We start from the raw sequence: 17,346 nt of genomic DNA, 5'->3' as shown, positions 1-17,346 counted from the left end.
GAGAAGAATATAGAGAAGAGCGGATGAGTGTGATGGGCTGGATGAAGAGGGAGGCTTTTGGTGCGAGAATTAGAGAGCCTGTTATAAGATGATCTAGGCATTAACATGGTCTTTATCCTACCACATCATAAGGACAAGGAGCACTCTGGAAGGAGCGTGCTCTCGGAAATTTTAGTGCAGTTGGCGAAGTAAAGAAGGAGCGAGCGACAAACACTTACTATCGAAGCGGCGAGATTGCTATGAAAGTAGCCGTAGAATAGCTTTGTTTTTCCAAACCAACGAAAGAAATGGCCAATCATCTCAGATCTCTGTTCATAACAGCAAACTTTTGGGGTGTTCCTATTCCCAAAGTGATGATAGACGGAGGTGTAGCCATTAATCTTCTGCCTCACAAATTGATGATCAACATGGGCAGAGCAGAGAATGATCTAATTCCAACACGTTTGACGATCACCAACTTTGCTGGGGGCATCACTAAGACTCATGGAATACTAGATGTGGATGTCATAGTTGGAACCAAGAAGCTGAAGATTGCATTTTTTGTGGTAGACACCACCTCTACCACTTACGATGTACTGCTTGGTAGAGACTGGATCCACCAAAGTCTATGTGTTCCTTCCACTCTGCATCAGCAATTAGCCCTTTGGCATGAAGAAGGTTTCATCGAAATAGTAGAGGCCGATCCACGGCCATTTCTGCCTTCTGCCATGTGTTTTGAGGCTAGGTATTATCATGATGATCTTGATCCTTTTACTTTCTTTGGAGTCAGCAGAGCAGCCGCCCCATGGTGTCACGGCCCGAGACTCACGAAAATGGTTTGCTTGATTCTCTAGAGGACTCTGATGTTTAGTCCCAATCAACAAGGAAAGGATCGAGCTGCAACAATCCGATCCATTACAAAAAGATTGTTGATATATTAGGAAGAAAGGAAGCTCTTTATGCAGAATCCAGCCATCAATATGGCAGAATTCACCCATGCGTGCATTGTTGAAAGAACCACTCAAGAGTGAAATCATTGCACTTTTGCATGATTTTAGAGACTGTTTTGCTTGGCATTACCATGAGATGCTTGGATTGGACAGAAAATTGGTAGAACACAAGTTGCCAATCAAAGAGGGCTACCTTCCGGTCAAACAAGCCAGAAGAAGAATGTCTATGGAAACAGAACTGAAAGTCAAAGAAGAAATAGAAAGACTGGTCAAAGCCGGATTCATCAGACCAACCATATATGTTGATTGGCTAGCCAATATTGTGCCAATTCTGAAAAGAAAAACAGGGGCAATTAGGATCTGTGTGGATTATAGAAATCTAAATGAAGCATCTCCCAAAGATGAATATCCTATGCCAATGGCAGATATTCTAGTGGATGGAGTTGCTCATTACCAAATGCTATCTTTTATGGATGGCAATGCAGGGTATAATCAATTATGACAGCAGAAGAAGACATCCACAAGACAGCCTTCATGTGTCCAGGACATATAGGTGCTTTTGAATACATTGCATGAGCCACTTATCAAAGAGCAATGAATTCTGTTTTCCATGAAATGATAGGTCATTTTCTAGAAGTATATATAGATGATGTGGTAATTAAGTCCCCATAAGAAGGAGATCATGTATCAAATCTAAAAAAGGCATTCCTAAGAATGAGACAACACAAGTTGAAAATGAATCCCAAGAAATGTGTTTTTGGAGTTCAAGCAGGAAATTTCTTAGGTTTCTTGGTCCACCAAAGAGGCATAAAGATTGATAAAAATAAGGCAAAATCCATCATAGAAGCCCTACCGCCTCGAAACAAGAAAGAATTGCAAAGTCTCCTAGGAAAGATCATGCCAAACTGTTGATGCTCTTTTTGGGAGGTCAACTTAAAGAGAAGTGGATAGTCTTCAGCAGGGTAGAAGGTGAGGACCTTCGGTAAGGGAAGAGCATGCAGAAGACAAAGTAGGAGAAGCGATGCGTCAAGTTTGGGCACCAGTGTGGTGCCGAAAACTCTCGATGCTTAAGTCGGCTATGAGTGGTAAATTTGGCGAGTGATAAAGGTGAGAAAGTAGTTCCCCTTTTTACTTGAGTACTGTTCCCTATTTATAGGGAAGTGAAAGTAGGAGGTTTGCACAAAGTTTCAATGTGGGACTTTGTGCAAGTTACTGTGGTGATGACACGCGTCCTTGGAGATTAGGTTCGGCAGTTGGAAACTTTGGCAAGTGGCTGCCGCTTAGGAAGAACGTCTTCCTTCGGCAAGGAAGAAGGCATGCCTGCCTTGGTGCTAGTCGTTTTGATGCTAGACACGCTTGGTTGATTATGGTGCAAACAGAATGTTTTTCCTGGAATGTTTATGTATTCTTGACTGGTTGAATAATGTTGGCATAATTATATATATATATATATATATTGGTGATGTTTTAAATGTTACATTGTTGTGAGATATATGATATGTGAAATGCATAATTATATCATGTCATGGAAATTAGTTGGAGTTATTGGGTGGAGAAAATAATGATGGAAAAGAGGGTAATAGAAATAGTCTTTTGTGTAGTTGAGTCTAACTCTTGGCAGGTACCAGGTCTTAGGGATCCCACAGTACACATGGTTTTTATTAGGTGATTCAGGACTAGCGACAGGGAGTTAGACAAGATGACTAACAAAAGGGGAATTATGGGATAATTAAGATGAGTGTTAGTTCATATAAGTGGGCATTCGGGACCAAGTGGTATAAGCATGGTATGGGACGTGCATGTCGGCTTGTCTAGTTATATGAATTAACGAGAGTAGATGAAGAGCATTCATGCATTATTATTATTAATGTGATATTTGGTAGTGTGATTGTATGTCACTTAATTTAGTTATATCAATCTACTGTGGTAAGGTCTCATGTCCCTGCTGAGCGGTGGTTGCTCACCCCTCACCTTATTTAATTTTTCAGATGAATTAGTGGACAAGACAAGGACTAAACCAGTTGAGGCTAAATTAGATGAGAGTGATAGAGCTTTATTTATTAATTGTAAAGTTGTAAGATTTTGGAGCTATGTTTATAAGAGAAGTTTATTTCAAACCTTGTTTCAGCTTCTTTTTATTGTATTTTACTTTTTATTTTCTCATGCACCAAGCGTGGGGTTTCCACCAACCCCCGGGTCTGGGGAGTGACATAATGATATCAAAGCTTTAGGAATTAGATACCCTTCGGAATTGTGGTATAGTATTACTAAAAAATAAGTTTGAACTAGTGAAGTCAGTTAGTGACATAACTTTTCAGGAGCATATTTCTTTTTATAATTAAGTGTAGTTTACGTAATAATTATTTAGAATTGTTATATATATATATATATAGGTTCAATCTGGAAGAAATATTTGGTAAAGGTTCAATTGTTAAGATAGCTAGAGTAGATGGGCAACATGACAATGATAAGAATGGTAGCATGAAGGTAATACTAGCCATTCAAGATATGGCCTTTGCAATACGTGAAACGAATCAACATAACCAAGATATCCATCAAGAAACTCAAGATGCTCAAACAATGAGTGTTAAAGGAAAAAGATGAATGAACAAAGAGTTCTAGAAAATCTGAAAGTGACCATTGCTTCTACCTATTTGGGAGGAGGAAGGAGATCAGAATAGCTCATTCAAGGACAAGTTAAAAAGGATCGGTAACCGTTACACATTGACCCACTTGGGGGTGAAGAAGGTTATCACCATTAATGACCACTTGACTTTCTTCTCGCCCGAGCAAGGAAACAAGGCTGTATGAAAGCCACTAGAACCAGAAGAAACCAAATTGCCAGCGGACTTCGATTCAAGGCGGGAGTATCACAAAAACCAGCAGTTTTGTCGAAACATCCCATCATCCCACCTATGAACCAGTCCGGACAGCAAATCAGTGGTTAACTCTGGAAATGGTAGCCAATCGTCTTCTTCTAGCTTTCATCTTTAAAGCTCCCTCCTTGCCTATAAATAAGAGACCTCCGCCACAAAAGAAGAGGACTCTCTCTCCAAACTAGATGCAACATCTCGAAAAATACTTGAAGAACTCGAGATCTTTTCAAATCAGCCTGCCTAATTTCTAGATAACCAGTTGACCACTCCTGCATTTATCTTTTGTTGCTCTGCCATCCTCATGGTATGATTTTCTCTTGAAAGTGATCAGTTTGAATTCATGTACTTATGTCACTGGATAGAGAAATCTCCAGTTCTTCTTTGCTTTGTAACTCATATTTCGAACTAACTAAATGAAGTAATCGAGAACTCTTAGCTCCCTTTTATTGTCAAATTAAAGCCAGGGAAAGGGGTTTTGGAATTCATTTAACTATTTCTTTAAGCATTTGTCATTTAGTTGATTCGATATATGTTATATATGCCTTAGTAGAATTAATTTAATTTCCCGCTTTCGCATCTTTAAATTTGTTACTCAGGCACAGAGGAAGGGTATAGGCCCGAATAGGGCTATATCAGTCCGAAGAGTAGTAAGTTGATTGGGCTCGAAACCATATTATTGGGCTCGAATTGACTATTGATTGGGTTTATTTGAATTTAAACCAGGTTTTTAAACCCATACAGGGTATTACTAACCACGATCTCAGTTTTGCCCTTGCACGACCAGTCTGCTCATACTTGTCAGGTGACGCACATGAATGAAAGAATATTGAAGTCCTCTTAGTGAGGCATAGAAAAGGATTAATCCAAGCCAGTACCCCCCCTTGGAGCACAATGGCTTGAACAGAAGTTTAGAACAAGGGGCAAACACAACAAAATAACTCACTCACTCACACCAGGTCTCTGAACTAGTCTCACACCCGAATGGCACGCCTCGCGATCACACAAACCGAGTGAGAGGAATTGAAGGACGGGGCCCAACTGAGCCGCTTGATCTGTCAAACCGATTCAACTTTCAATTTTGTTCAGAAGTTGAGAGAATCCTCATTGCGAGCCAAGAAACATCAATCGGGGCATTGGTGTTGATCCGACGACCTCTCCACTCCATCGAGCAAGCTGACCATTCGAAGAGCGTCAGAAGGAGTGCGAGACAGAAAAAAGGACCAACAGTATCAGAAAACGAAACAGTCCCAAACAAAGCACTCGCTCCACTGCCATACTCTCTACTTGCCTTGTTATTTCTCAATGCAATGAAAACCACCCAGCCCCAAGTCCCCCAACAATTGTAACTACAAGCCCATTCATAAATTTATTGCCAATTGCACCAGAGGGCCGTTGGATTGGAATTGGTACAAAAACAAATTTCCTCAAATCAAAATCAAAACGATTCTCCTAATATTTTTTGTTTGAAATATTTTTTGTTTAAATTAAATTAATATGTCATGAAGTAAAAAAGTAAAACAAAACAGATATTTTAAACTTTTTTTTTTTAGCCTATACATTAAATCCAAGGGTGGGTGGTCACAGAACTCTTAGACCATAGGAGTCCATGAGAACGAGACTGTATTATTTGTATATTAATTAGACTTAGTAATAGTTTTGAATATAAATGAATAAGACCAATTTTTCCAAGACAAAAATCGGGACGAGTACTGATCCAAAGTGATTTGGTTCGGTTTTTGGGTCTAAATTGACTTTTTAAGTTAAACACAATTTTATTTTTGTTTTTATTCAACTCGGTTCATCGATTCACCAGTTAAAATGCCAACCCCAAATTAAGACGGAGGGAACAGGTCAAGTTTTTTAAGATAACCCAAGATGCTAAATGGGTCATGGTGCGGCGTTTCCTTAGAAGTCTCGCGAGAAAAAGGAGAGGCTAGTGTAGTGTGCTCTGCCTCTTCTCTCCCCCAGTCAATTCCAGCTGCTCCCATCGCCACCAGATTTCGCCATTTTTGTGCTCTCATTCAAGTAAGTCTTACATCTCGTTTCTTTTGTTTAATCTATAATTTTGGGTTTGTTCCTCACAAGTTGTTCACCTGCCTTTCTTTTTCGGCATTTGTTTTTCATAAGTTTGGGGTTTTCCCCTTTTTCATGAGATTGAACGACTTTGGTTTGTTTTTAATTTTCTTTATATACTTGTGATCCTTTAATTTTACTATTTTGGTACTCAAGTCTGATTATTTGTTACTTTTTGTACATAATCTCTAAATCTGATGTGAAATGTATGTTCTATGGGGTAGAATTAATTCATGGGTTTCCAACAATCTAAAGACGTAATGCATCTCTACAGTTGAAACAAAACTTCGCGTGATTACTTGCTTCGTTTGTTTGCTTCTGTTTTGAGGTCATATGTGTTCTTTTGGAACTTTTATTATGAAAATTATAAACGGTTCAAATACAAAACCCAAGATTTATCCCACCAGAATCTGTCTTAGTGTTATAATTCGCTGAAAACTTGTCTTCATTTAGTAATTTGTCAACCACAATCTGTTTATTCAATTTACTTTTATGCGACGTGTGCGATTTGAAGTACTGCAATACTGAAAACTTATTTAGCATTGTAATCATCCTTCTTAGACTCTGAACCTAATGTTGTAAAATTTGCGCGGTTATTGTCCGTGTTGTGTGCTCTACTTTTTCTTTTCAGTTTCATGTAGTTTCTAAATGGTACTAGAATCATCTCTCTGTTGAACATTGCTCAACTACCTTTCTAAAATCATATTTTGCGACGATAAGAAGTGATATTTGGAAGTTTTATTCTGTGGTAGTTATAGTTAGTGCATGTCAGATTTCTCTTCCTACATATACTCTTATGAATGTGTTGCAGTGATAAGAAAGTAATTTTGCATTTATTTGTTATTGCTTGCCTTCATAACATGTTATAATTGTTTCTTGAACTTTGATGGCTAACACCAAAATTTATAAATAAATAAATAAAGAAATAGGAGAAACTGTGTTACAGTGAAGAGACATGTTTTTTCTCTAGTTGCAGAAACTAACTGTTTGGTTAGACTATCATCACAGGCTAGACTATCCTAACTCTATTTTCTATTCATTTGGTGTATTTATAATTGTGTGTGATTTATGAATTTGGATATTATTTTATTATTCATTTTATTATGTGTTTTATGAGTATGGTTAATTAATATTTCCAACAGAAGATTGTTGGATTGGATTGTTTTCTGTTTTATTTAAATCATTTTTTAGTTTAGACTGCTATCATTTCTCTGACTAGGATTTGTTAACGATTGTTAAAGGAGTCAGCCAAAAAGAAAGAGCATCAAAAGTAATGGCGACCAAGATATGCGTAGTGATTCGATCTTTTCATCACCCAAACCTTTTGTGGGGCCTTCCACCTTCCACACGGAGGATTGCATTGCCTGAATCACGAGTCTTATATACTGTGTTGCGATCACCTCATATTGATAAAAAGTCCAGAGAGCAGTTTGAAATGGAAATCAAGAAACAATATCTCGTCATAAAAACACAACCGCATGAATTGCAGAAGAAGTTCTTTTGGTTGAAGCGCCAACGTATATTTGGAGCTCAATATGAACTCCTATTTTCTTGCAAGACCCGCTTGGATAAGGAAAAACTGCAGGGATTGCTCTGAAGCAAGATCCTTGCATTGACCCTTCCCTGAACCAGAACCAGCATAGCGCCGCTGGTTGCTTCTGATTAGCAACACAATATGAAGTGAGGGTAAAAGAGCACTCAAAATGATGCCCTAGTTTGGGTTGTGGTTTGGTGTTTTGCAAGTTTTGGGAGTTTAAAATGTGTTTTAATCGGATAGGATGATGGAGAACTGTTGTTGGTAACAGTGGGATTTGTTTAATTTATTTTTTTGGTTGATTGTCTTGTCTTTGTCCAAGTTAGAGAATGATTAATCGGATAGGATGATGGAGCACTTCAACTTTTCTGCTTGGCTCCTTTCTAGAGCTGGTAAATTCATCCTTATTAACTCCAATATATCAGGCCCGGGACTTGCTAGGTTTCGTTCCTCTCAAGCAGTAGGCTACTGCTATTGGTTTGGGTTTGTGAAGGAAGGACGGAAGGAAGGGTAGAAACAAAGAAACAAAGAAACAAAGAAAGGAAGGGGTAGAAAAACAAAGAAACAAAGGAACAAAAAAAGAGAGAAAAACAACATTTATTTTGTTCATATGCGCGCTAGATCATGAGGGATACCGATAATTAATTAAGTACATCAATTCCAAGTAATGTTACCTTGTGTTCTTAATTTGATCATTTCATCCTTCGGACCCGTAAATTAAATACAAATACTTCCTTCAAGTGAAATGAAAGTGTGACAATATGAAGGAAAAAAAAACAATAATATTTGGGAAATAAAAAGGAAAAAGAAAACAAGTGAGAATTATATATATTTGTTGTGCGAAAACATTCCAAGACCTTGTCGTTGATGGACTATGTAACTGTCACACACAACCCACACAATTATAAAGCTCACACACCAAATGAAAGTAAATACACACACACACACACAAAACACGAGTTTATAGAGATTCGACGTTGTGCCTATGTCCTCTTGGTAATCCTCAAAGAAATTCACTAGTATGAAACAACCCTTTCAGTTACAATGAAGAACCCCTTGTGCTCTCTCACAAACCTTAGCTCTATTTTCTCTCATCCTAGCTGAAACCCAAGTTGATGCCCTTGTTTTCTCTCTTGAACTCGTTTTTAAATTCTTAGAGAAAACTCTATCACTAAAATGCTTATTTATAGACCATAGGACTTTAGTACAATGTTATAAGGAATAGGAAATTAACTAGTCAAACTAGACCAAGAAACTCGCCCGAAACCTGCGTTTGGACCAAAACACGCCGGATTGGAATTACTGATGCGATTGATAGCTGGGCCCTGACGATCGATCACTTCTTCACGTCGCACACACTGGAGGTCCCTGGAAAAAAGCGATTATCGCTCCAAGTTTGGTGATCGATCAGTTTCTAACCGAGCCTCTCTCTTCCTTCTTCCTTCGCATCCTTAAGGTAAGCCACCTCCAACAATATCTACTACTCGATTCTAGAACATCTTTAGCTTGATTTTTGGAAAGGGCAGGGCAGCACATTGCTGCGTAGAACAGTTGAAACGCATGAGAATGTGTTATTGGCTTGGGATATGCATACGATCGCATCCCCCAGTATATGTACAGTTAAGCGCATGAGAATGTGTCATTAGCTTTGCAGGTTTTCGTCTAGCCAAGTAGTCGATCATATGATCCTACCAGCTGGTTAATCTCCATTGCTTTCGGTTCTGGATCGTCCTTAATGCTTCCACATGTTCTATGGGAATTTTCCTATGTAGTTCACAGCATAACCAAGTTTGTCCATGCATTGGCATGAATATTCTCTGCTGGGAGGATTTTGAAGAGAAGCTTGTCATGTCAGCCTCTGAGAAGCTCCTGACATTTGTCCAAGCTAAAGCTAGGCAGTTTTGATAATTTCAAATATAGGTCTTTTTGTTTTTAATCTGTACTTTTTTAAGATGTGACTTGAATTCCTCATTTGCCCTCAGATTTTAACCAAAAATTAACAGAGTTAACGAAAAGAATCAATGGTACAACACCAGTCCAAAGTAAAGGACAAACTTTGATTATAAAAAATAAAAATAAAAAATAAAAGTAAAGGACAAACAAAAATCGGGGTGTTGGAAACAAAAAAGGAAAACGCTAATTCTCAAGGGGTGTATGTGTAATTTAAACCTTTTAACAGAAGGCATTCACAACTGCGGGAAAAATGGGATTTCAACCCGACGTGGTAATTCTCTCATATACAATCTCTCTCTCTCTCTCTCTCCTATTTTGGTAGCTCTCTCTCTCTATCTCTCTCTCTCTCTATATATATGGGGTTTACAAAAACTGCTTCTACAAAGAAGCAATTCCAAAAATGCGTGGGCAAGGGCTGCTGAACCAGCCTGAAGTAAGGGTAAGGAAAAGGACAAAAGAATTGTTAAAAATTCGATGATGGGGGGAAGGGAAGCAGAGTGACATCAATTGAGCTGGAGGGCCATCTGCTGGAGAAGTATTTTCTTCTGGGATGCATTGATGATGCCTTTGCATTCGGCATCTAATAAAACCTCCGCCATGATTGCAGCCGCATGCCCTCTCGGCTCTTCTGAAGCTCTCCTCAACATGAACATCTGAAAATGCAATAACAAGAAGAAAAGAAAAACATTCAAGATTCATTATCTACCACTTTCATTTTTGGTTTTAAATTTTTCCCAACATGAAGCCAGACTGAGCAATTAATGGAGTAAAATAGAACTATACATGCTTACATCTCCTACCAGCATGCATGAAAACATATGCGGATAGTGTGAAACCTACCACATGCATGCATACTGTATACGTCTTGCAATCCGTTCAAACCATGAGAGCCCAGCCCTCCCAACAGATTATACTGAATGTACTTTTTCATCTTTTTCATCACAAACATAGAAATATAATAAAGCATATGCTGGCCACATAAGTCAGCAAGAGAATAATACCATATATATTTATATATCCATAGGTGCGCGCGCGCACACACACACACACACAAGTATAGAATGGCGATCAATGGTTGACATCACAACCGCTCAAACAGCCATTCAATTTTCTTAGCAGCATTTTCCCCTTCTTTTTTTTTTTTAATCTTTTTAAATTTAGAGCTTCCCAATTACTTTAGGGTGTATGTAGGGATTAGGGTTTAATGCCTGAAACTTAAAACCCAAACCCTCAACTCTCAATCCTAAACATAATCATTTAACACACTAAGAAAGAAAAAGCCAAAAAACTGTATCAAACATACTAAATAATGAACAAATTACGCATCTCTAACAAATCCTAGATGATCAAGCATATTTGTGTGCCTCAAAATACATTATCGAAGGGGTCTTCAAAATCATACCTGCCCATGATGTGTGATCTCTAAGCAGCCAGGTTGTTGTATAAATGGCTCTCCATCTATTTGGACCGGGAAAGGACTGGAGGCATGTATTCTTATGACTTTCCCTTGGGCTAGTCTCCTAGCATGTGAAAGTCCAACCTGCACGGCAAAACAAGAATGAAATAGTAAGGAGACGTTTAACATTGGAACAAAAAAACCAAAAAGGAAAAACAGAAAAAGGATACAAATGTGATTCTCAACAATATTTGACCCCAAAAAAAAAAATTTATCGCTTCGTATGAAGAGGCTAAATATATTTATAATGGCTTTTAACGATGCATAATATGGTTCTTCACTCTGCAATACAGTTGTTTCAGTACACTACTAATCATGCTCTGTTAATGATGCATACTACACAGTAATTCGAGATATAGGCCATAAAGGCCAAAAACTGCATTCCCCATATTATCAAGCTGAAGGAAGGCTAGACAATGTACACCTCTGAAAGTCACCATGAAGGAGGGAAATCTTTATATCAAGCTGATATAAAGTCCAAGAATTACTAAAAAAACAGAAAGGACAAATTGGACAAATTTTAGATGGGCGACAAAGAGAATGTCCCCAGAAAAATCAACATCAGACTCAGCATGGAAGGACAAAAGTTGTTTGACAACTCTTCACTTTTTCTTTTCGGCCCCTCTAGTGCAATTTGGAAGGGAAAAAACTTCTTTAGGTATGGCTGAATTATATCTCATGGGAGGATGAATACTTGTGATTTGGTCAGTGTGATATGGAAAAATGCTGCTGAAACTTCGGATCACCTGCTGCTCCATTGCCCCATTGCATTGTCCTTGTGGAGAAGATTGTTTAGGAACCCCCAATTGAATTGATACTCCAGCTTCTTGTGCTATGTTATTGGGTGAGAGGTGTAATTTCTCCAGTGGAAAAACAAAAAAAGAGGGGTATATTGCTAGGGAGATGTTCTGTGAAGCAATGTTTTGGGTGGTGTGGATGGAGAGAAATAGAAGGATCTTTGCGGCTGTAAGGTATGAGGAAGTGGACCTGTTGTGGGATAGAATTCGTTTTGGGCGTATCTTCAGAGATTGGGGATAGTTCTTTTCGGGCTTAATTTGATGATTGGAGTGCTGCTGTATTTTAGATTCAGTCATGGAACGTTAGGATGCTTCAACTGTGCCGCTGTTGTAGTTGAGTAGTGTAGCTTGTCAAGTACACAACTTCTCCTCTGTTTTGTAGTGTTTCTTTATTAAGGAAACCATGTTTCTTGTCAAAAATCAAAAATAAGAAAAGGTGGGACTCATTTCAGAAAATAAAAGGATAAAAACAATGAACAAGGCAATACCCAGTTTTAGATTCAAATCAAATCCATTCAAACTACCACATTAAGGTTGCATCGAAATCAAGTAGTAGATAATACTATAACTGAAACTTGAGTTCATCTTTGGGGCTCTCTTGATAGGATTTTTTTGTTAACAACCGGATATTGATACCAAGTTTTTTGTATTTTATTACAGGGAAAAAGCTTCTTGTCTAGCTCAACACATAAGGAAAAAGAAAATAAATGGGAAAAACAAATAATTCCACGAGAATGCATGTGTAAGACTTTCTTTTCGTGTTTCATTTTTTGGTAAAGCTTCGATGACAGAATACACTCAAACATAAAAATAGAAAATATACAAATTTCACAAACCTGAAGTTTGCCAAGGTGCCAAGCTCCACATATGCATACAACTTCAAGCATTTTATCATGCATGGACTGAAGACTGAAGTCATCATCATGCTCAATATCGTTTTGCCAAAGATTTACTCCACCCATGTAGCTGCCAATGTTGAGCACGATTAGACCCTCCGAATCCTGGAACCAGAAGAAGAAAAATTATGACTAAAGGGCACCACTTTAAACACGAAAGAAAAGAGCTAAGAACAGAAAAACACAATTATGATTAATGTGCACCTTTGGAATATCTATGTCTTTCCCATCAACTTCAAGCCAAACTTGCCAAGGAAGGTCAGCACAAGTTCGGTCCATTATATCTCTGGCACCTTCTTTAGCGTATCGTAATTTATTCAGAAACTGTTCATAGAGCAATCATCAGTGAAGCCAAAATCACACAGAGCAAATAAAACATAACAGTCTTTCTCTTAAATATTAGGTTATAAATCTCACAAATTAGAAAATGTGCCGTTTAACCAAAAGCAATTCCACATCTGAAACTCAGAACTGAGTAGCAAACAATAATAACTTGAAAGAAAAAAAAAATATTCATATTGCCCTTCTTGTTTGAATACTCATGATCGTAGTCAAGAGAATGATAATTGAGTTCAGCCAAAAGTTTTATAATAATATTTAAATTCCAGCCAATTATTATTTAAAGGCACAAAAAAACTTGGATTCCTAGTCCAACAAATTTGGGATCATTGCATTTAATTTCAATTTTCCTCTCTTTCTAATCAAAGATAAAAAAAAAAAAAAAAAAAGAGGCAGAAACGAGGGATGAAAATGAGCATTGAGAGAGATCAGAAAGATATGAGAGAATGCACAGAGAACTAAAACTTACAACAACTATTTTTAAATTGTTTATAGTTTACAGTTTTTATATTATAAACCATTCGCATTTTTATTTTTCACTCTCTCATTGACATCCATCATCCCCCTTCTCACGTTTATCTCATTTTTTCTTCTCTATCTTTAGTTAAAGCAAAAAAAGGAAAAAGAAACATATCATTATGTGAGCCCTTGATAACTCAACTTGTAGCCTTCTGTAATTGTTAATTGAAAAATCGCAAAATTAAAAAGGCTATACACATGTGAGATCAAAAAACCGTAAAAGGGATAGTGTCACAAAACCCATCATTAAACAATTATACAAAACCCAGAGAGAGGAATACAGGTACCTGACTACTGAACTTCTCAGGATTTATTTCCCGAGTCACATGAAATTCATATGCAACCTTTGCATCACATCCAATACCTTTCAAAGACAATGAGAAAAAGGTCAAACACATCCCACAAACCATAACTAGATAGTAGTACATTCAGAGAAATACCTAAATAGTTCATCATGAACTTAGACTGCACTTTATTCGGATCAGCTTCTGATTTGATGTTTACCTTCCAGCGATCTAACATTGTAACTGCAGCATGGTTAATTTCATGCAACAGCGTGGTTAAGCCACCTTGTCCTTCAACTGTCGAGAAGCCTCTTCCCCATTGCAATACTCTTGACAAATCATTTCCTGTGCCAAGGGGGAGAATAGCAACAGGTGGGGGTGATTCAAATTTATGCCTCTCAATCGCATCAAGGACCCATGCAACAGTGCCATCTCCTCCACATACCAAAACTCTAAAATAATGCACATGATTGAACAATTCCAAACCCACCTCAGGCCCTTGGGAAGAACTCAGTTCAAAAACCTGCAATTTCAAAATAGAGCTCAGCTAATTATCTATAAACCATAATATCCTGCGTGCAAAAAACTATTTCTAGCAGACCCAGGATCCATCTCAATCACTGAATTCAAATGTTGGTTAACATTATGCTCTTGAATAAGCAATGCAGAAGATTTGAACTGCTAAATAACCATGGAAATAAATTACCTGCACTCAAGGTGGGGAAAATTACAAAATTTTGAACCCAACTTATACTCCTAGCAAGGAGGGAAATTTTATCATTTTGCACTTTCCTCCCTTATGACTATTTTAATCCATCCTCACATCAAGCTATTTATGTCTTCTTCTATGCTTTTCTGTTTGTGGGAAATCAAAGGAAAAGGAAAAGTGAAGGCAGGGTATAATAGGTCCATTCAGCCCAGGATGAGAGCATGTAAGCTTTAATGTTTCAAGAATGAGGAATGAATAAGATGCCAAAATAAAATACGTAAGGTCCCACCACTGCCCACCCCCCACCCCAAAAATTCATCCAATGAATATCTTTTTTCCCTCTCTTCCCACATAAAGTTGCCAGATATCCTACTAGTGGGAACAGCGCTGCAAATCACAACTCTGGATTAATATATGGAAATTTAATTTTGTACTAATACAGCTATTTTTATCTTTTGATGTTCATGTATCTAATTGTTTACGCACTTATGCTTACGTGTATCTATATGCTTGAATTTGTGCACAAACAACAGGAGGTACACAAGTGGGCTTAGGATTACTGTGATTAGCACGAAGAAGGGTTAAGTTCCTCCTGAAACTTATCCATTCATTTAGAAATAACTAACTTGAAAAAACAAGCATACAAAATACAGCGCAAATTAAGAGCTGTAACACAGCAGGATAACATTAAACATCAATGATCACCTTTTGTTTCCAGCCTAAAACAATGTACAGTAATAATTCTTCATAGTGACTGAGCCTGAAAAGGCAAAAACATTACCTGCACAGGATTCAATAGCATGTTCAGCCTTCTCCTTAGAGAAGCCCCATGTTGACCTCCACTCCTGGCATTAATAAAGACCAAAAGAGGTCTTGCATCGTGTGGCAAATCAACCAGTTTATATTTCTTAATTTGCCCATAGGTGACAGTTCCACCCTGTCTTTGCATAAACCCATTATGGTTGCCCGTAACAATCAGTGCCTTATCATCCTTCTTCAAGTAGTCAAAACTCTTCTCACTACGGGATTTCTTCAGACTAGTAAATCCATTGAACACATAATCCACAGGTGCATCAGTGGCTAAGTTACCATTAGCTGACTGACCATTACCATGCTTACAATGGCGGCGCTTTCTTCTATACTGGCAATGAACAGATGAGGTTATCATTTCATCTGTGTATGAACTTGGCATTCCACCTCCATCATAGTGGCCAACTTCTTTCACACACAAAGGAGAAATAATAATTCTGCTAAGAGTACCAAAATCGCAAGCATCGCCACATTCTTTTGCCATTTTGTTGTGACATCTGACATGTATGAGGCGCTGACACCATAGGCAATGCCATGTAGGAGAAGCATCAAGGAGAGGAACACCACATGGCTCCTCACAATAAAAACAGAAGGCCGATATCTCCGGATTATCATGCATATTAACCCATCTTTCGGACCAGTGATGTCTGACATGGGTAAAACCAGCTTGTGCCACACACTTGCAATCCCTTACTGCGTACTGAGAACAATAGAAATGAGCTGCTACACCACAAACAGAGCAACGATGAACAGGAGTGCGATAAGAGGCTTTTGTTCCTAGGTTATGAAGAAACACCAAGGAAGTCAAGCAAACACAACAAGTGGATGGCTGTTCACCATTAGTCATATCTTCCATCCACGTATGATGTGATAAAGGAACTTTTAACTTCTTCCAGACTTTTTTCTTTGCTCTAGCTGCAGCTTTAACCCAATTTAGAGATGTCCTTTTCTGCCATTTAAGAAATGCAAAGATGATGGCTAGAAGCCCAAATGACCCAGTGACCAGCCATCCCAAAAGAAATGGACCATACCCATCCAAGCTGGTTACTACCCTTGCAAGTGAAATGCCCAAATCAACCATCATGACCTAGTTTTTCACTTCCAGTATCGTTTCTTGTCCCAGATTACAATACCGTTCCTTTTCCAGGATTAAAAACTTGAAATTTCTCGGCAACATAAAGATTATGTATATGAAACCTGATTGTGAAATGAATTCCTGTAAGAGAAAGGAAATGATTAGCACGCACAGAACAGACCAATTAAACAAGGCAATAATTAAATTTGACCTGACTAAGAGTCTAACAGAATGGGCGAAGGTGGGCATGTGAGCGAGGGAAATCATTGTAAGGCATTCTAGAAGTATAAAATTATAAACGAATAAGATAATATAAAATGATAACATGACAACAATTTCGAGGCTCAAGCTAAGCTTGTTGCTCAGGATCAAAAGCAAAACAAAGAGGACAAACTAATGATCAACGTTACTTGTCAAATAAGCTTACAACAAGAGCACTAATAAATCTATCTATCTATCTTTTGAGTTGCCTAACATCCTTGTACAATAGCTGAACCAGAGGAATTTCATCTGTTCAAATTCATGTGTTTCAGTTTTAGCTATAGCATGGATTAAATGAAGAACGTTCAAATTCTGCATGACGAATGTTAAAATTTCATGTGTTTTAATTTTGCCATAACAATAACAACAGATAATAATAATAATAAAAAGTCTTCAATCTGCTACATCAACAAATTCAAACGAAAAATCAAACCTTTCAGCATAATGAAAACATGAAACGATCAAATGTCAACAAATTCCATAGAGAAAGAGTGCGATCTAGAGCTGGAGGATGCAATTTAAATAAATCCGAATTAGATCTGCAAAATGAAAATACCTCAAGAGGATGAACAGAAACCCTAGGAATTGAGAAAGTGAACGTGCGAGCGAAAGAAAGAGAGGACTTTCGAGCTTGCGGAAATTTTGGTCGAAAATCCAAAATAATGTGAGAAAGGGAAAATAATTAATGATTAAAAATAATATGATTTAGAAAATAATAATATTAATTTCATTCAGACAAGACATGTTACGAGCAAAGGAAGACGAAAAGGAGGAGGAGAGAGGAGAGAGAGAAAGAAAAGGGCGGGATTTTCATTTTTGCCTACGCAACGAACAC

The 17,346-nt window shown here is 37.8% G+C and overlaps 2 protein-coding genes across 3 annotated transcripts; one reads left to right on the top strand and one right to left on the bottom strand.

The window, feature by feature from the left end:
• Positions 1–287: 287 nt before the first annotated feature.
• Positions 288–850, top strand: LOC148914258 (uncharacterized). Its single transcript, XM_089043775.1, has 2 exons — positions 288–671; positions 770–850. The coding sequence occupies exons 1-2, from the start codon at positions 288–290 to the stop codon at positions 848–850; spliced, it is 465 nt and encodes a 154-aa protein (XP_088899901.1).
• An 8,688-nt stretch (positions 851–9,538) lies between these two features.
• Positions 9,539–17,346, bottom strand: LOC148914257 (diacylglycerol kinase 2-like). Of its 2 annotated transcripts, none has more exons than XM_089043769.1 (8): positions 17,068–17,346; positions 15,147–16,391; positions 13,813–14,179; positions 13,660–13,736; positions 12,719–12,838; positions 12,455–12,619; positions 10,768–10,905; positions 9,539–10,018 (listed from the first exon to the last, which is right to left on the bottom strand). In XM_089043769.1, exons 2-8 carry the CDS (start codon positions 16,257–16,259, stop codon positions 9,869–9,871), a joined length of 2,130 nt encoding a protein of 709 aa, XP_088899895.1. In that variant the 5' UTR covers positions 16,260–16,391; positions 17,068–17,346; the 3' UTR covers positions 9,539–9,868. The 2 variants fall into 2 exon arrangements, with proteins under 2 accessions (XP_088899895.1, XP_088899896.1); XM_089043770.1 differs by lacking the exon at positions 17,068–17,346 and adding an exon at positions 16,945–17,064.

This window comes from Prunus mume, unplaced genomic scaffold, assembly GCF_029339155.1.
Source record: "Prunus mume cultivar Tortuosa unplaced genomic scaffold, ASM2933915v1 scaffold26, whole genome shotgun sequence".
Taxonomy (NCBI): Eukaryota; Viridiplantae; Streptophyta; class Magnoliopsida; order Rosales; family Rosaceae; genus Prunus; species Prunus mume.
The sequence above is the reverse complement of the archived record's forward strand: the minus strand, read 5'-3'. Positions and strand labels throughout refer to the sequence as shown.